At 40.3% G+C, this 13,562-nt stretch overlaps 3 protein-coding genes across 3 annotated transcripts; all 3 read right to left on the reverse strand.

The window, feature by feature from the left end:
• Positions 1 to 1,143: 1,143 nt before the first annotated feature.
• On the reverse strand, positions 1,144 to 2,891 carry LOC104435380 (alpha carbonic anhydrase 7). The gene is made up of 7 exons (XM_010048137.3): positions 2,804 to 2,891; positions 2,487 to 2,704; positions 2,171 to 2,277; positions 1,950 to 2,052; positions 1,689 to 1,856; positions 1,331 to 1,384; positions 1,144 to 1,242 (listed from the first exon to the last, which is right to left on the reverse strand). Exons 1-7 carry the CDS (start codon positions 2,889 to 2,891, stop codon positions 1,144 to 1,146), a joined length of 837 nt encoding a protein of 278 aa, XP_010046439.2.
• Positions 2,892 to 8,166: 5,275 nt separating this feature from the next.
• LOC104435381 (kiwellin) lies at positions 8,167 to 8,790 on the reverse strand. The gene has a single exon (XM_010048138.2). The coding sequence runs from the start codon at positions 8,788 to 8,790 to the stop codon at positions 8,167 to 8,169; it is 624 nt and encodes a 207-aa protein (XP_010046440.2).
• Positions 8,791 to 12,625: 3,835 nt separating this feature from the next.
• LOC104432894 (kiwellin) lies at positions 12,626 to 13,531 on the reverse strand. The gene has a single exon (XM_010045479.3). It carries the CDS (start codon positions 13,496 to 13,498, stop codon positions 12,851 to 12,853), a length of 648 nt encoding a protein of 215 aa, XP_010043781.2. The 5' UTR covers positions 13,499 to 13,531; the 3' UTR covers positions 12,626 to 12,850.
• Between the last annotated feature and the right edge of the window lie 31 nt (positions 13,532 to 13,562).

The following is a 13,562-nucleotide window of genomic DNA, read 5'->3' on the forward strand; positions in this document are numbered from 1 at the left end:
ATGAATCAAAATCTCGCTCCTTATCTGCTAACGTAGGGGGAGATATTAGGGTTTGCCATTGATCTACACGTGACATGCTTCTTGCGATACAATCCGGATGTTGCTCTCGCGCATGCGCTTACTTCTTTGAACTGGATTATGGAGAAATGCATCATCAGTTTTGCCTGAAGTTAGACGGAACCGGCCTACCCTTAAAGAAAATTGACCACGGAATTGGAGACACGGAGTGATCTCCTATTAGTTTTGGGTGAAACTGAACGGACGGATTCTTTGCTCAAATCTGCACTCGTAGCTCACGGATTCTTCTTCTATGAGCTGTCCACGAACACGCGCGTCTCTCCGAGTTACCAAGCTTGACGATGTCCATCACCTCAGGGGTGAGCACCATTGCCCTCTTCGATCTTCTTCCATGTGCAGGCAGTAGCGAGGGCCGCTGACCCTCGAATTTGGGCGAGTGTCGCCTACTCACTCCAGATTCGAGCGAGGGTTGTAGGTCCCCACTGGAGTGTCGAGAGTACCAAGGTCACAGCGGATGTCGCTGGCAAGTGGTGAGGCTAGTGAGAGTCACGAACTCGCTGACTCACTCGCCCCACGCACTCTCATGTTGCTCTTTCAGTAATGGAGGTGGCGGTGAGGGTGACATCGGCTTCACTGGAGTCTAGGCAGGGACGCCGGTCCCTACCCGATGCGCCGGTCCCTACCCGATGCGCAGGCGCACCTCCGTCTCACCTGCAGCTACATGTCCCCTCTTCTCCTTTCTTTTGATTTTACTTTTCTTTATTTCAGTACTTTAATGGCCACGACGGCATTACCGTTTACAATTTAGTGGAGATCAGCTATAGTTGCTACCAAATATCAACCCACGATTTACTCTCTCTCACTCCATCATTGCAGTAGTAGCCTGCAAGTTCTTATCCTGTCTCGATAGCATATAACTGGCATGAAACCCAAGAAAAAGAATCCGGATCACGGTAATAGCTGTTAATGATGAACTGAGAAACTGATAATCATACACGAGGGGAGCAAAATCTCCGGTCGCTCTAATATATAGTCAAGTATCCTTTAACCAAATTGTGCAACTATTACATGAAAATATCACTGAAAGCTCCGCATCATCCACCAACGAGGGCATTAACAGCGAAATCATGGATCCCCGCTTTCTGATTCGCAGTAGGTCGGACGAAATAGCTGCACCGAGCGTATGTTTATGGGTTGCAATGGCCTGGCGTTGAATTCCGAGTCCTGCAAAAGCAATAAACAGATATTTGCTTTCACAATTATTCAATCTTGTCGTTTACATTTGGATAGTTAATTAGAGATCGAAACTCACATCACGAACAGCTTTGCGCAGTAACTTCACTTGCTCTCTTGCGACAGTTCTCACCTGATGCCCCACCAAAGCAGAAGAGAATGTCATGTATTAGGCTTTTCTTGAAAGTCCTAAAGTATTACAGTAGGGGACATCAAAAGGAACCGAATCATTTTGCAGATGATGCTAATGGAAATATCATAAGGACATATCATGTGTGCGATTCTACTTGAGCCTTCCATGAAAGTAGAGAAGTTCACTATCTCTTATGAAAGCTGTCTTACTAGAACGAAAATATTTCTCGTTTTGATTAAAAAAATGCTCTGTATTTCCACTCCAAGAACCAAAATTTGAAGAGCAAGAAAACGAAACTGCAAACCTTTTGGACAATGGTCCAGAGAACATTTTCAGTGCAGGGAGGCACAGTAAGAGAGCCCACGTATCTGTAGTACTTTCTGCTTCCAATTTTTATGCGTTTTGGGTTCACTATTCCGATGGCTCTCTCGGCTTCATGGATATCAGCGATATCTTCTATATGTTTCATCATCTATATATTAAAAATCATTGAAAAATTTATATTGTGTTTTGAACGCATAAACCAAGTACTAAATTTCGACTAACAAATAAATCTCGAGTGTACCATTGACAAGAAAGTATCGGGTCGGCCCAGCTTGTACATGATTCCTACCACAGCAACTTTGCCATTTAGGCTTTCGTGAACCATGTGTAGCTCAAGATCGAACCTGTTAATTGAGTTAGTAAGAAAAATATTTGAACTTTTCTTAGTAATGCGGTCGTGGGTCTTTGATCTTTGCAAAAGAATAGTGGCCGATTAGTGGAAGAAAGAAAAGAAGAGACCACCTTCTGCCATTAACGGCATGCTCGGAGGGTGAGTGCCAATGGCATTGCTTCAGCAAATACCGGGTTCCGTTCACATAAATGGATCCTGCACCTCCTTCCCACCTCAACTGCATAAACTCACAGAACAAACCATGCTCATCATAGTTACATCCGATGAAACTGTCAAGTCTCACTTCTATAAAACTTGTCTTTTGAAGAATGTCGTCATAAATTTAACAATTATAGTTACAGATCAAAAGAGGCATCGAAGCCTTTCTTGCTCTTTAATCAAAGTCATGACAGAAACCGAAAATGGTGACAGTGAGTCTAGTCCTACCGTGATGTCATGTCCCCTGTTCTTAAGCGTGGCACTGGAGGCTTTATAGCACCTCTTCAGTCTTCCCAAATGGGTCACCACTTGGACCCTCTCGCTCGAGAGATCGATTGGCGACTGCATCGACCCACTACTGCACATCCCCCACTCCCTCCTGATCTCTCCCCACCGAGCTGGACCTCTCTCACTCCCTGCATCGTAGTTGAATTCGCTCTCGTCCTCTGCAGCATCAAAGAGACCAAATGTTACTAAAATCCACGTCAAGCTTACAACTCATATGAACTGAGAAAGGGGTGAAGCCTTTGCAGGCCGACACCCACCAACTTCTTCTGATGTTGTGAGACCAACATGAAGAGCAAGAACGAGGAAGATAGTGCAAAGCAAGATTCGGGTCACCAAGAGTTTCATCTTTCCTCTTCTTTTGCATTGCTGGGTGTCCTTTGTGCGGGAAGAGATGTTCCTTTATATAGGACTTAAAAGAGTGGAATGCAATACTTGTTACAGTGGATGAGTGCTTAAGCAAACGACGTTTAGAGGACTTGGCAGTATGAATGCATAGACGAGTGTGTGAGACAGTTGAAATTGCTGGTCAACATTTCGTAACCATGAAGATTATTAAACGAGAAAAAAGAGCATATGCATTTGAGGTTGCTTCTTGCTCTTTTTCTACATTGCCTGTTCTTGAACGTACTGGGGATGAGTCTATCTGATCACTAGCGTCTCTCGTGAAGAATTCAGGAGTGACTGAAGACGAATGTTCTTATTCTAATTTAATGGAACCCGTTCCCATCTCGTCATATGTTGTCTCGATTATATTATATAGGGATTCGCGCATGTTTGCATGATTAAAATTAATGCAAAATACGAAGAATGATGAAAACAATCCCTCTATTGTTAGGCAATCCATGCCAATTATACGTTGATCTCATCAAATTCGACGGTCCAGATTTAATTTGTATATGTATTGGATTTATTGAATATTCTCTCGAGTCTTTTTTGGGTCTGTAATACTCTCGAGAATTGAAGAAGCGAGAAGCAATATCCAATAGAAACTAGAAAGTCTGTAGCTAAAGCTCATTAACAAATAAGATTGACTTGCCTTCAACAAACAATTTCGTTTTTCTCACTTTGGACATTTAACTTTTTTCTTCTTCGGAAAAATCTCAAATAAGAATCAAAAGTGAGCCTATTTTCTCAAATAAGGATCTGAAGTGACTGTTGTCCCAAATAAGGACCCGAAGTGGCTAACAAGTCTCAAATAAGGACCTGAACTTGCCGGTCGGCTAAAATGTTCACCGGTAGCGAGAGTGTGACATTTCCAATGGCCGGAATATGGGCAATTTTGTCCAAAAAAAATATAGATAGAAATTAACAAACCCTAAAAACCACCCTCAAACTTTTCACGTTCTTTTGACCTAAAAAGAAAAACTCTTCATGTTCTCACGTTTTTCTTCTTCTGCTCTTCATCTTCTCTATTCTTTGTCCTCTCTCGCTTGGAGCACAAAAAATTTCTGTTAATGGAACACGAATTGAAACACAACAAGAAACCCCTACCTTTGTTTCTTCACATCTTTTTCTTTTGTTTTCTGTCTTTGTTTCTTTCCAACGAAGAAGAAAAATCTTGAGTAAGGCCACCTTTTCGTTATTGAGACACTCGTGTGTAACATGAGGGCCTTGATTCCTCATTATCTTTTCATAAGTTCGCCATACACTTTGATTCACATTACCATTCAACCACCTTTTCGTTATTGAGACGCTCGTGTGTAACACGAGGGCCTTGATTCTTCATTATCTTTTCATAAGTTCGCCATACACTTTGATTCACACTACCATTCAACCATCTTTTTGTTATTGAGACACTCGTGTGCAACACGAGGGTCTTGATTCTTCATTATCTTTTCCTAAGTTCGCCATACACTTTGATTCACACTACCATTCAACCGAGGTCAGTTTCATTCAAATTGAGAGAGAGAGAGAGAGAGAGAGAGAGAGAGAGAGAGAGAGAGAGAGGAGGGACGGAGGACACGTACCTTTGGAACTCAAGGAGACAGGGATCTTGCTCCATCAACAGAGAATTTAGGTTCTCCAAACGAGAGGGGACAAAGAATGTAAAAGATGAAAAGCGGAAGAAGAAAAACGTAAAGAGTTTGGGGGTTTTGTTTTTAGGGTTTGTTAATTTCTATTTATAATTTTTTGGGACAAAATTGCCCATAATTTAGCCACCAGAAATTTCACTCGCTCGCTGGCCGGTGAACATTTTGGCCGGCCGGTGGGTTCAAGTCCTTATTTGAGACTTGTTAGTCACTTTGGATTCTTATTTGGAACAACAATTATTTCGGGTTCTTATTTGAGAAAGTAGACTCACTTTAGATCCTTATTTGAGATTTTCCAGCATCTAATATGCAAAAGTTTTCTAGAATTGTAAGTGTGGTGAAAATCGGGTCGTGTTTGCAGCACACGATTTCATCAGACAACTCAGATTTCTAAACGGTATTTTATTTACTTCTTCAGAAGCAACAGGTCTAAACAGGTGAATAGGCCAAGGGCGACACTCGTTGAACTCCGGGTCAAATGATGCATACAACAGGCAACCAAAGTCAGAGAAAGGACTTCGAGTTCGTTGATGTTCGGTCGGACAAAGAAAGGAAATCGTGTTTGTTCTGCCTTCGCTTGTCAAAAAATGAGTCAGAAGCACTCGAAGATCACAAGCACGACAAGGGTCATTGAGATATTCACATCCATGAGCATTTAGAGACTTGCCTAAAGTTGAATTCTGTAAAGGGAACTAACAGCTGAAAATTTCATGTTCTGTTCAATCCATTCATGATTTACAGGGTGGCAAAAATAAATTATACATTCGGTATTAGCATCATTTATGCAAACGTCGACGCTCATCTAGTTAATCATATCCGGTAGTAGCAAGTTCAAAAGAAACCCCTCTAATTTATATTAATGAGCGATGCTAAAGATGTCGAGATCGATATAACTTGACGTGTCACTTTACGAACAAATTATTCATATTCTCCCATTGTTCTTTCACGTATATTAATTTAACTTCTCTAGGCAAACGATGAAGAAGATAGAGTCAACGTGTTTTACGAGCCTTTGAGAACTCTTTTATGCTTAAGCAGCAATGTTTATATACATATATATATGCCAAAAGAGAGCATTTGTTCTGCTTGATTAAAGTTTTTGGGAAAAAAAAATACCAAAGAATCCTCTAATTCAATTATAAATATTTCAATGGTGTCTATTTAATCGTAAACATTTTCACATTGGTATAAATTCAGTCGATTGGGCCAAATTAAGAGTGGGTCATTTTACTTGGCATGCCCGGCACTAACATTAACATTTTTAATATCATTTTAATAATTTTTGAATTTTTTTTAATAAATTTTTGTTTTTTCTTCATTTTTTTTCCTTTCATTCTGGCCAATGTGCTAGCCCTGCAGGTGAGGCGGGCTCACCCAAATCTAGCGAGAGCCTTTGCAGCCTCATTGGCTCTATGTAACCCTCCCAAGTGACTAGTGAGGTTCACGAGGAATAAAAATAAAAAAAAAAAATCAGAAAATTAGTTAGATATTGTTAAAAATATTCACATCAACGCTGATCGTGTTATATAAGATGATTGGCATCTACTTTTATAATTCCAACTTACATTGGTTAGATGGGCTAAATGGTACCAATGTAAGAATGTTTAGAATCAAATTAATATTAATGTAATATATTTATAATTTTTTGGGTACTTTTCCCAAAAAATTCTGTAATATTGCATCATTGCAAATGTCAATGGCCTAAAGAAGAAAATTACTTCGTGGAAGACTCACGACTTTGAGCGAATTTCAAGCTTTTGACAAAACCTTAATTTAAGAACGAAACACATGGCTCAATATACTCGTGCCTCACTCATCATGGAGTCACCATCTTCACATTTACCGGAACATTTCAATGCGAGTAATTGATCAAGATCATATTTCAATTTGGCTCGATCAATTGATCAATCGAGAATTTAGTGCATTCTGTGTGTTGCACATTTTATGTACCATTTAATTGGTTCGAATTCACCACTTTACATCTAGAATGAATTTTCCTCCATGATGATTTTTCATTTTGTAGAAAAGGGTGACATCCTTTGAGAAAGGAAGCTCTGATGAGGTCATTATCATCATAATCGTGCTTTTGATTATAACTTAAACGTGTTTAGAGTTTACCCAACTACAGCGCATTCATTCTCCGCCCACCCAAAGTGGACTTCCACTTGTTTCGTCCATTCAAATAAGTCCAGCCACATAATTTCTTTGATGCCCGTGTAAAACATTTAGATCTTTTACTTGGTACGTTAGTGAAACTCATGTATCGTCCCATACACGAGAAGATATTACATTATACATCACGTCACACGGCAATAACACTAGAAGAAGAAGAAGAAGCGAGGTGCCTTAGAATTTATACATCACGTCACTCGATGGATCCATTGAAAACCAACTTAGAGCTTGGGAAAAGAACTTGTTACATAGAACTTCGAATAATCCACCGGCCGTAATTGGCCGAAAATTCTGCCCTAAGTTTTAATAAATTGTGGCGGTGTGAAAGAAATCTTCATGCTGGAATTGTCGTGTGGGAAGAGACCACGTGGAGATGGTTATATGCTTTCTGGCTAAATTACCTGCGTAGCTCCAAAGACCAAAGGCATCAGGTTGGATTTCATGACTGGAGATCATTTTCAGCATTGTCATGTTTCTGCCTCCACTTCAATCTGGAAATCTTCTATCACATAGTTGCATGGAAATATAAGCGTGTATAAGAATACATTTACGGCATGAATTTTTCTTTACACGAATGCTATGGAGATCACGACATGTATACTCTAGCATTTTATAAAATAGGGCGATGGACTGATATCTCCACCTCGGCCGTGCTTGTTTGAAGAAAAAGATTAGACCGAAGCCCCAGAGTCACTTTCTAGACAGCTAGATAAAAAGTATACGGCATTACTATAGTACTAATTGTAGTATTGAGCGTAGTCAATACTTTGATAAAAACGTTTCTTATTAGATATCAGTTTTAGGCGCAGGACAATGTTTGACTTCGTATGCTGCCAAGTGCAAATCCGTCCTGCCGCCGCTCTGATGGCGAGGGATGTCCTCTTGCCACGGCGGGGCGACGATAGCATTGCTTTTTCAGCAGCGAAGGTGGCAATAAGGGCTAACGGGGCTTTCACTAAGTCTTTGCCTAAAATGCCGGCCCCTAATAACTTTTTTGTAATTTAATTGCTATGTAAGGTGGCACGTCATATTTTGATGGCCACGTCAGCATTCCTTTTTATATTTTTACCGAAAGGATCACCTATCCGAAAAAGAAAAAGTATATAGTTTAGAAACTTAATTGCACAAAAGGAATTTGAGAGATGCGATTGAATACTCGACAAGGAATCTCCAATTCATCTGTCCCAAATATATAACTCAAGAGACTATATTATCTCTTAAAGGACAAGCGCGGTAATACTACTACGACTTGTTAGCATTATTATTATTTCAACCTCTGCATATTATTTTCTCTTACAAGCATTTCCCTCAGTTTCTTTTCCAGTTTTATCACGCTGACATCTTATTTTGCACATTTAAACTCCATACACGCATGGCCTCATTTCGATCGTCTCCGGGGAAGGAAAACACAAATGTTTCTATGCCATGGACCACGTGACATCCTCTACACCCACTTCTATGTCTAGCCTCAGAGCGTGCCACACCGCATTTGGACCGTCGACGATGTTGTTCCTGCATAACGGACACCCATTCACAGAGTCGCACTCGTCAACTACCTTGGCCATCACGCTCCTCCCGGTCTTCGTGGATGTTATCTTGATCCTATTCCCACATCGAGACCCGCCAGCGTACCACCCGGTTGACAATGCAACAATCAACTCCGAATTCTTGTGGTATCTGCCGTCACACTCTGACGCGCCACCACCACCGGATTCGCTGAAATCGTTGTTCGTCAAGGTCGCTCGAGTGGAAGACGTTACCGGGGGCGAGCAACGATAAATAGGGAAGGACTGGCCTTGGCAATGCACAGTGCCTGAGGGTCGACATCCTCCGTCGGACGGTGATGGAGTATTGGGACACCTGAGCGTGCCTACGTCGGGATCGTCGCGGCACCTCCCGTTGATGCATATCAATTGGCCGGTGCAATCATCTAGGGTATGACAAGGGCCATCACATGAGGAGATGGCATGTGAAGGAGATGAAAAGAGAGTGATGCTTATGGCAATTGGAAGAGCTAGGAAGAGAGCCACAAAGTACTTCATCATTCAACTTTCGAAATTGAACGTTCAGGCTGATTTGGTGAGGAGAGAGGAAACCTTGGAGGTGCTTATATAGAGCCACTCCCGCCCCATGTGGGCTAAAAAAAAAGTTATTCGATTTGTCTTTTGTTCGTAAATATATAAGTGAACATATTGTACGATTCATTTGTTTCAAATGCATGTCAACTCGTAGCCTTCACTTGTGGAATTCAAGCACAAAAAAGCTATCGAAATCACGTGTGGTTGTGTACGTATACATTTAGTGATTGGACCTGTGTCCAGCTATTGTTGAAGATATTCATATTTTGCGAAGACATTCCGGGAAAAATACAACATCATGCTTAAATACTATCGAAGATATTTAAGAAAGTCTAGACGTTTTTGTCAAAATCGATGAACGCCAATTGATGGAACCTATGATGGGATTCATCAAAGCAAAAGGGCCCCATCAAAACTCACGAAGAACCTTGGGTCCAATTGGACGTAACTCTTCACGAGCTGTCGGTTGCATTCACCCGGAATCTCATTTTGGACATTTCTTTGGTCCATTTAGTTCTTGTTCTATAATAATAATTACAAAATACGCAATAGGCTTTCGTAAACAAACGACAAAATGCCTGTTAAAAAAGAAGAAGAATGCCTCTTGATTATGTATTCTTATGAACCGGGTAGTTTTAAACGCCCTATGGTCAGGGTTGTGTCTCTTTTAAAATGATTACTAAGCCTTAATGTTCAAATCGGGTTGTGATGGTTGAGAGTCGCCGCGCTCCAAGATCGACCTCCTAAGTATGCGGTCGGAAGGGTTTGAGTCTCACGTATAGGAAGGAGTCGATCGAAGATGGGACCGTCAAAGATTTTTAAACATTTTCAAACCATAAGGATTCTCCAATATTTTCAAATCTATTATTTTCTGTCGAAATTCAAATCTGTTTTAGGTAGCGGATTTTCAAAAAAATTTAAAGATTTTTTTTTCAATAATTCTAGATTTTATTTTAGGTTGTATCAAATATATTTTCACAATCCGAGAATAATTAAAGGATTTCAAATCCCACTTTACCCTATCCTCATAGATATATAAAAATACAACTTTTGGGTGTACTCATTTGTTCAAAAAATACCGCGGGCATGTGCCTTGAGACAAGACAGAAAAAGGACTTCGTGAAGAAAAACGAGGACGTGCCACACAGTAGTAAATATTGGCGAATGCTTCAGTGGTATAAATGATTAGTTTCAAGGGTCGGTGCTGCGTGGATATGAAAAGCGCCCATTTAGAAGGATAAGGTGATTATTTTTGTTAGCTGGGTTTATTGCTACATGGAAGAGGCCCAATGAGTTGCAAACCCAAAAAGAGCTTGAGTCTATATGATAAATTATATGGAGAAATATGGTTTATCACTATCTTTATAAAGTGGTAGCCGCAAAAGGAAATCATAACAAGAGAAAAAGAGAAAGCAGAAAATGTAGAGGTTGGGGCAATATCTAATTTACATCAAGCTGGCGTCAGAGGGAAGAAAAGAAAATACAGATGGGGCGAGATGAATTTAAGGAAAATTTCACTTCCTAATTTACTATTGTTTTTTACCCAAAGTAGCAGTAGATGTCCATGTCCTCAAACTTCACGCAAAATGCAAAGATAGCGTATCCTCGTTTGTTGTTTCTCTTCATGTAACATGCTTCATGCATTACAATTCTTTTTATTTGACCATCGGCGAGCTGTTATAGCGCATACGCTTCTTCTTTGAACTGCGTCCCGGAGAAATGCATTAGTTTTGATTGAAATTAGACTAAATTGTTGTGAAAAATAAGCAATCGAACGCAATAATGAATAGAACAAGTACACAAATCGGATACCAAATTTGTGTAATTAGATTGATAAGATGTATTCCATGAAAAGAGTAGCATAGGATTCCATCATAAATCAAATAATATGATGGATATTACAATAGCACTTAAGTCACTCAAACACTTTCAGTTTTAGTGCTTCATAGCCTTCAATACCTCAATTACACTTAACAATTCACATAGTGTTTATCGTTTACAAATTCTCGGAAAACAATTTCTTGATATGACAAATCTTACTGGCAAGATTTAATCAGCTCAAAGACATCCAAAGATGTAATTCATAGGAAGAGTTGCAAATTAAGATGTCCATTGGATAGAGATTGTATCAGGAGTAGAAAATATTAGATGGACATTCATATTTTCACTTATGAGTTTAAACCTGAGACATATTTTAACAAACATCAATCTACCTTAAACAAATCTAATTATAGAATTGGAGAAATGAGGGATAAGGATATTACAAATGTCATAACCTTTATATGACACACATTTAAGAGCCATAATTATTTTTTGGATCACTTAAATGTCGTAACTTCTAGAAACCGTCCTCTTCGGTGCCATAACTTTCAATTGATCATTTGAGTTCTATAACTTTGAAATGATCACTTGAGTTCCATAATGCTCATCCAAATGGAAATTTGACGTAACATTATACTTGTGGTGAACATTTTAAAAAGATTATGGTGCTCAAATAATCGATTGAAAAATTATATCGCACTCAAGTGATTGGAGAAAAAAGTTGTAGCATTCAAGTGAGAGCAATTCATAAGATATGACACTTGAGTGATAAAAAAAAAGAGAGTTATAACATATAAATCGGCACTGTACGAAAGTTATAACCCTTATGGGTGACCTTTTTCCTGAGAAATGGAGTGTTGTCCTCTTAGTTTTGCCCAAAACTAAACAAATAGATTCTTCGCTCACCTCTGAACTCTTCATTTGTGGATTCTTCTTCAACAAATTGTACACGAATATGCTCCTCTCCAAGTCTCGGAGTTTATGATGTCCACCGGCTCGTGGTTGAGCACCATTGCCCTCTACAATCTTTTTTAATGTGCTACGTAGGACCGTCAGTATTCACGTAAGCAATTTCCAAACTAAATTGATTGAATGAACTCAATTAATGCAAATGTGAAAATGTTAGGACTAAATCAGTCTAATTAAAAGATTTGTGACTGAATTGGTACCATATAATAGATTGAGGACTTTTTTTGTACTACCCTAAACAAATAAATTCTTTGCTCACCTCTTAACTCTTCATTTGTGGATTCTTCTTCAAAAAATTGTACACAAATATGCGCCCCTCCCCCTCCCCCTCCGAGAGTTTCGGAGCTTTGCGATGCCCGTCGGCTACTTTAATGTGCGGGCACCGCAAGGGCCATGGACCCTCCTTTGCCGCAGATTTGAGCAAGGGTCACGGTCCTCATTGCTAGAGTGGCGATAGTAACAAAGTCATGGTGAACATCGCCGGCAAATGGTGAGGCTAGTGAGTAGGGACCTCGCTTGACTCACTTGCGCAACACAATATTGCGTTGCTTTTTTCAGTAGCGAAGGTGCTGGCGAGGGCCACATCAACTTCGCTTGAGTCCGGCCAGGGCGCCGGCCCCTTATCGATGCAAGGGTGGTGGCAATACCACCTCCGCCTCAACAGCAGCTACATGTCCCTCCTTCCCCTTTTTCTTGGTTTTTATTTTTTCTCTTTTCAGATTCTTATTTGTTCTTCAAATTTTAATGTTTTCTAAACTTTAAAAAATATTTTCTTATACTATAATTGCCATATAAGATGCCACGCAATGTAGCACGTCAGTATTTAATGGCCATGTCGGCATCTCCATTTATACGTTTAACGGAAGCATCACCAACTTGAACAAAAGAAGTACATAATTTAGAGATTTCATTGAATAAAAAAATTAAAAGACTTGATTGAACATTGCCCTAATTCGAGGATCTTCGGTACTTCTACCTTAAATATGTAAACTCAAGAGAGTATGACGTCTTAAAAGTACAAGCACAGTAATACCACTATGTCTTATTAATATTATTATTGTCTCAACGGACTGCATATTATCTTCTCTTCCAAGCATTTCCTTAAAGTCTTGTCGCCCTGGCAAGTTATTTTGCATATATGAGCTACATATAGCACACAGTCAACATCCATTAACCCCGAGATCTTATTTACCCTTAATTTGATCATCTCTGGGGAGGGAAAACACATGAATTCCTATGCCATGGACCATGTAACATCCTCTTCACCTACTTCTATGTCCAGACCCAAAGCATGCCACACCGCATTTGAACCGTCGACGATGTTGTTCTTACACGGTGGCTGATAGGCGTGTTCACCATCACACCCATTCATAGAGTCACACTCGTCAACCACCTTGGCTATCGCACTCCTCCCAGTCTTTGTGGATGTAATTCTGATCCTACTCCCACACCGAGACCCACCAGCATACCACCCGGTCGATAGTGCAACGATCAATTCTGAGTTTTTGTGGTAGCCATCGTCACACTCCGATGGGCCCCCACCATCGCCGCCTTCGCTAAAATCATTGTTCGTCAAGGTCGCTCGAGTAGAAGACGTTGCTGGGGGCGAGCAACGGTATCTAGGGAAGGACTTGCCATGGCAGTTCATAGTACCCGACGGTTGACATCCTCCACCAGACGGTGATGGAGTACTGGGACATGTATGCGTGCCTACGTCGGGGTCATCGTGGCACCTTCCGTTGACACATATTAATTGTCCGGTGCAATCATCTAGGGTATGACAAGGGCCATTGCATGAGGAGATGGCATGTGAAGGAGATGAAAAGAGAGCGATGCTTATGACAATTGGAAGAGCTAGAAGGAGGGCCACAAGGTACTTCATTGTTCAACTATCGAAATTGAACGCTCAAGTTGATTTGGTGAGGAGAGAAGACAGATAGGAGCTG

This window comes from Eucalyptus grandis, chromosome 2 (genome assembly GCF_016545825.1).
Source record: "Eucalyptus grandis isolate ANBG69807.140 chromosome 2, ASM1654582v1, whole genome shotgun sequence".
In the NCBI taxonomy this organism is placed as follows: Eukaryota; Viridiplantae; Streptophyta; class Magnoliopsida; order Myrtales; family Myrtaceae; genus Eucalyptus; species Eucalyptus grandis.

What these genes read in the sequence shown, in the direction of transcription:
- LOC104435380 (XM_010048137.3), bottom strand. Translation starts at nt 2,891, where the DNA reads ATGAAACTCTTGGTGACCCGAATCTTGCTTTGCACTATCTTCCTCGTT. An exon ending in TCTGGACCATTGTCCAAAAG is followed by an intron (nt 1,385 to 1,688) that starts GTTTGCAGTTTC and finishes GTGGGGCATCAG; the next exon opens with GTGAGAACTGTCGCAAGAGA. An exon ending in TGCGCAAAGCTGTTCGTGAT is followed by an intron (nt 1,243 to 1,330) that starts GTGAGTTTCGAT and finishes TTGCTTTTGCAG; the next exon opens with GACTCGGAATTCAACGCCAG.
- LOC104435381 (XM_010048138.2), bottom strand. Translation starts at nt 8,790, where the DNA reads ATGAAGTACTTTGTGGCTCTCTTCCTAGCTCTTCCAATTGCCATAAGC.
- LOC104432894 (XM_010045479.3), bottom strand. Translation starts at nt 13,498, where the DNA reads ATGAAGTACCTTGTGGCCCTCCTTCTAGCTCTTCCAATTGTCATAAGC.